This window comes from Onychostoma macrolepis, chromosome 22 (genome assembly GCF_012432095.1).
Source record: "Onychostoma macrolepis isolate SWU-2019 chromosome 22, ASM1243209v1, whole genome shotgun sequence".
Classification (NCBI taxonomy): Eukaryota; Metazoa; Chordata; class Actinopteri; order Cypriniformes; family Cyprinidae; genus Onychostoma; species Onychostoma macrolepis.
In genome coordinates, this window is record NC_081176.1 from 15,120,757 (window position 1) to 15,125,768 (window position 5,012).

The following is a 5,012-nucleotide window of genomic DNA, read 5'->3' on the forward strand; positions in this document are numbered from 1 at the left end:
ACAGGGCAATAACCTTATCAGATACAGTCATAGTCACGGTCACTGCACAGGTGGAAGGGAAACACTTTATAACAACTTTCATTTAAAAATGCAACTACTACATTTTAATGAAGCTTGACAAAGCAAATTCATTTAATGTTTTTTTTTTTTAGGTCTATTTTAATAAATATTAAAATAATACATATTTAAAATCGTTTATTTTCGAATAAATAACACCTAAAATAAGCACTTTTTATACATATTTTTAATTTAATAAATTGCTATACGTTATATTTTTATATATTGCATTATAATATATTTTATATAGGCTATTATACAAAAATAGCATGCACATGCATGAAAATGGTAGAATAATTGGTAAAAATGACAGTTTGAGTTTTCAAAATTCTAACAAATTCAAGTTCTAATTTTTTACATTTGAAATCAACTACAAATATTTTATTTAGTCTTGATGTGTGGTTATAAAGGCAGCATGCATTAAAATGCTAAAAAGTTTTTTTTTTTTGTTTTTTTTTAAATACTTTGAGATGAATTATGGCATGTCACACCGCAGTACATGAATTATATAAAGTAATACATTTGACAGTATGAACTACTGACCTTTTTTAGCTTTATGTAATGTTAAATAAATGGCTGTTATTGTTAGCGAACGTTATAAAGTGGTGCTCTTTTGTTATGTCTATCCTGACGCATCAAACCCTAAATTCTGGGAAATTAACCTAGAATTAATGTTTATTCATAAAATCGTGTGGATCAGGTTAGGCGTGCCTCAGGGCTTCGTCCTGGGCCATTTTACAGACGCACCCTGGACACACCTGTTTGATGCTTTTCCGATAATCATTACAATAAATAAGCTGAAATAACCACACCCCTAGGTCAAACTGTATAAAAAAAGATCCTTGGCTCTCCAAAACCATTACGCAGCTGTCAGAGGTTTTCCAACAAAGGGCAAAGGCAACAGGAACGGAAACCATGACTCAGGTTACCCAGTCTTTTTCACGCAAGAGCTTGTCCAGCTCCAGCTCTCGTCCCTTCACCTCGCTCTCGCTCAGCGGTGGATACTCCAGGCGCATCGCCGTCGGTCATGCGCCAAGTGTCTACGCAGGTGCAGGGGGCTCCAGCGTGCGCGTCTCTTACGGACAGAGTAGCCAGAGCGGTTTCGACCTGGCCAGCGCGCTCGGCGGCGGAGACAATGGCTTCGGTTCGGCTTTTAACGAGAAGTCCACCATGCAGAACCTCAACGACCGTCTGGCGAACTACCTGGAGAAGGTGCGCTCCCTGGAGAAAGCCAACGCGCAACTGGAGCTCCAGATCCGAGAGTGGTACGAGAAGAGAACCCCTGTTTGCAGAGACTACAGCCACTATTACGCCACCATTGAAGATCTGCGCAAAAAAGTGAGTAATTTTACATTACAAAGCTGTAAATGGAAAATATTTCAATGAAAAGTAAGCTACACTACCTATGACCATAGTACTATAATCATTATATTTTATTGACGTAAAACAGTAAATTAATAAAACTAAAATATAAAAATAAAAGATGATCAATCCCTGTAGTCTGCATGTCTGTTGTGGATAATAATGTCACCAGGGTTGTTATATATATATATATAAAAAAAAAAAATCTAAACTAGAAATGAAGACTAGAAATGTTATTTTGGCAACTAGCTGACATAAAGCAAGTTTTAAGTGATAAGGTAACTACAACTAAATAAAACGAATAAATAAAAAGTAATTATCTATATAGACATGCTTTAGAACATGTAAACAAACTATATATGTGTATACACACACACACACACACACATAAAATATAAGGAAATACATAAAAATATATATATAAAAATGTAAAAGTCTGTGCCATTGCAAAATGTTTGGTTTAATTTCATAAGCTGTAAGGAAGTCTCAATTCTTTATCTGTTTGTCTTCAGATTGCTGTCGCCAGCCTGGACAATGCCAGAATCATGCTTCAGATTGACAACGCCAAACTGGCAGCCGAGGACTTCAGAGTCAAGTTCGTACAACAAAAAACTTTACCTTCTTATTCTCTCATTTAAAACCTAATTTAAAAAATCTTTTCATAAAGATTATAACTTTAATATCACACTCCATTCTAATAATTAAGTAAAAAACAGCTTAGACCAGTCTAGACCGGTAAACCAATCTTTCATTCCGAGCAAGGGTTTCCCCACATTTTATGAGCTTGTAAATGTCACACCCCACATTTTAACACTTGAGTTTTTCTAGCTTCCCAACCTAACCATTGTAATTCTTGGCGGCTTCAGGTACGAGAATGAGTTGGCCCTGCGTCAGTCCGTGGAGGCTGATATTGCCGGTCTGAGAAAGGTTCTGGACGATCTCACCATGACTCGCTCAGACCTTGAGATGCAGATTGAGGGTCTGAAGGAAGAGCTTGTCTACCTGAAGAAGAACCATGCAGAGGTGAGATCAAAAATGTTTTATGGCTCTCCAGGCAGGGCAAACCTGGTGCAATGAAGCAAGATCATTACCAAATAATCCACCAAACCAATAATCTTCTCCAATCAAGTGTGATTTTAAAAATTAGGCACTATTAGAAACGCTAGTCCTGTAATTAAATGTTACCTGGAGAATTGGAGTTCAAAGCTTTAAGGTGCGGTCACATTTACCACTCCAATACCATTCTGTGCAATTGGGAATTTTGTGTGAAAGTTCATGTGAAATTGTAATAATTTCCTCTATCACTAGGGGGAGCTTTGTTCGATCGAAACCGCATAGCCAGACCCATAATTATTACTCTTATTATGAATGTTAAAAAATACATTTCCTGCTAGCTGCATCCAGAGGAAGCAATTTGCAACTATTTTGTAAAATTTTGCTAGTCAAAAGATCAAGCACGTCCATCTCCTACAATATCAATTGCCACTTTTCAGAACAAACCATTCTTCGAAAAATGTGTAATGTGCGAAAAGGTGCATAAGCTAACAGCTATATCATTGTTCTGTAGGAACTCGCAGCTCTTCGTGCTCAAATGTCCTCCAGCAGCGTAAACGTAGAGGTTGACGCCGCACCTCAGCAAGACCTGGCCCGCATCTTGGAGGAGATCAGACAGCAGTATGAGGGTGTCATCGATAAGAACCGCAGAGAAATGGAGACCTGGTACAAGGGCAAAGTAAGTGTTTGTTCTTATTCTCGATGGCTAAAACATACACAATCATCCAGACATTGACCTCAAATCTCTGTCTCCGCAGTTCGACGAAATGAACAAGCAGGTAACCACCAGACAAGAAGACATCACAATGTCCCGCAGTGAAGTCAGTGAGCTCAGGAGGACGCTTCAGAGCCTGGAGATCGAACTACAGTCACAGCTCAGCTTGGTAAAAGTCTTTCTTTCTCTTTACAATTAATACTAGCTTTAATTTAATGTTAAAAACATTTCCATAACCACTAGGGGGAGATTTATTTCATCCAACATGCATAGCCACACCCCTAATTATTATTCTTTGCTCAAGTTTCTACTACCTTTGATCAATAATGTTGAAAAAAAGACATTTTGAAATAGCTGCCTATAGGGGGAGCCACTTACGCAGTTTATTACACACGCTCACCGTTCTTCTATGCTTTATGATTTGACAGAAAGCAGCACTGGAAGGCACACTGGGAGAGACAGAATCACGGTACAGCATGCAGCTCAACCAATTGCAGGGCGTCATTAACGGTCTGGAGTTGGAGCTTTCTCAGATGCGCATTGACATCGAAAGACAGGGCACCGAATACAAACTGCTCCTGGACATCAAGACTAGACTAGAGTTGGAGATAGCCGAGTACAGGAGACTTCTGGATGGAGAGGACATGCAGTAAGTAAACTGAACATCAAATTGTCTTTATAAAAATTGCAAAAGTTGTAAGATATTTAAATTTGTTTTTTTTCTTACAGGAAACAGACAATAAAATTTGTAGAGGTTGTAGCTCCTCCTCCTCCTCCCAAGCGTAAGTGTTTTTAAAGTGTTATTTTTTTAGGGGAACAATTTTTTTTAATCGCACATATTAAATTATATACTAAACTAAAATACTTAATGAATCAATTTACATTGAAATGCAATTATATATTTGTATAAATTACAAATTTTCCTCTCCAGCCGAACCTGTGGTGACCAAGCGTGTTCGCACAGTAATCGAAGAGGTGGTTGATGGAAAGGTCGTTTCACGAACAGAGGATGTTGACGTCGAGGTCATGAAGAAGTAAAAACAACAGCAATGAGATCCATAAAGCCGGCATGAATTTTCAGCCTCAGTACAGCTGATTAAATTATCCCTGTTCAACATCTCATGTAAAATGCCAAGAAAAATAAAAAGACAAGCTGCGAAATTAAAAGTGTTTGTTCTTTCATTCATGTATGAGTAGCAGGTCGATATTTATCAAAAACAACACTGAAAATAGAAGTTTGAGCTGTATTATATTTGATTTGACGTGTGTCACAAGCGCCAAAAGAAAGAGTCAGCTTAGTTAAGCACAATTTCAAAAGGTACGGCAGTAAGAAACAAAACAGTCTGTACAAAAGACGTACTCGCTCTCTCACAGACATACAAACACACAAACACAACTGGGAGATATACAAACATGACATACAATTTCCTCTATACTTTTCTGACATTTTAAAAACATACTAAAACAAAAATAACCACCATTATCTTTTCAGAACACTTTTAATATATAACATTGTATTTACAAGTATTTCACATATGACACTATGTAGTTAAGAGCCCCCCCCCACCCCCACAGGTGTCCGTATTTGACAAAATGTTCAACATAAATAATTAAACAGCATATTTTTCCCCATCACACAATTACAGTATAAATTCTACAGTAGCACAGCTGACTACCACAGTCAGTTGCAAAGTGCTGTCCTTTTTTCATTCGTTTTTTGTTAAATACAAAAATACCACCACTTCCGACGCAACGCCGGTAGTAAATTTCTAGCTGCTGCGCTATAACGACGTACACTGAAGCAAAATCGGCTCACATTCAAAAC

At 37.6% G+C, this 5,012-nt stretch overlaps 1 protein-coding gene across 1 annotated transcript; it reads left to right on the forward strand.

Annotated features, from left to right (window-relative positions):
- The first annotated feature begins 901 nt into the window (after positions 1–901).
- On the forward strand, positions 902–4,354 carry LOC131530323 (keratin, type I cytoskeletal 19-like). The gene is made up of 8 exons (XM_058760514.1): positions 902–1,395; positions 1,932–2,014; positions 2,286–2,442; positions 2,987–3,151; positions 3,231–3,356; positions 3,616–3,836; positions 3,917–3,969; positions 4,119–4,354. Exons 1-8 carry the CDS (start codon positions 973–975, stop codon positions 4,223–4,225), a joined length of 1,335 nt encoding a protein of 444 aa, XP_058616497.1. The 5' UTR covers positions 902–972; the 3' UTR covers positions 4,226–4,354.
- The last annotated feature ends 658 nt before the right edge of the window (positions 4,355–5,012 follow it).

Bases quoted from the DNA above. Each gene is read 5' to 3' on its own strand.
- LOC131530323 (XM_058760514.1), top strand. From the start codon at position 973: ATGACTCAGGTTACCCAGTCTTTTTCACGCAAGAGCTTGTCCAGCTCC. The intron at 3,357-3,615 runs GTAAAAGTCTTT...ATGATTTGACAG, and splicing joins TACAGTCACAGCTCAGCTTG to AAAGCAGCACTGGAAGGCAC. The intron at 3,970-4,118 runs GTAAGTGTTTTT...TTTCCTCTCCAG, and splicing joins TCCTCCTCCTCCTCCCAAGC to CCGAACCTGTGGTGACCAAG.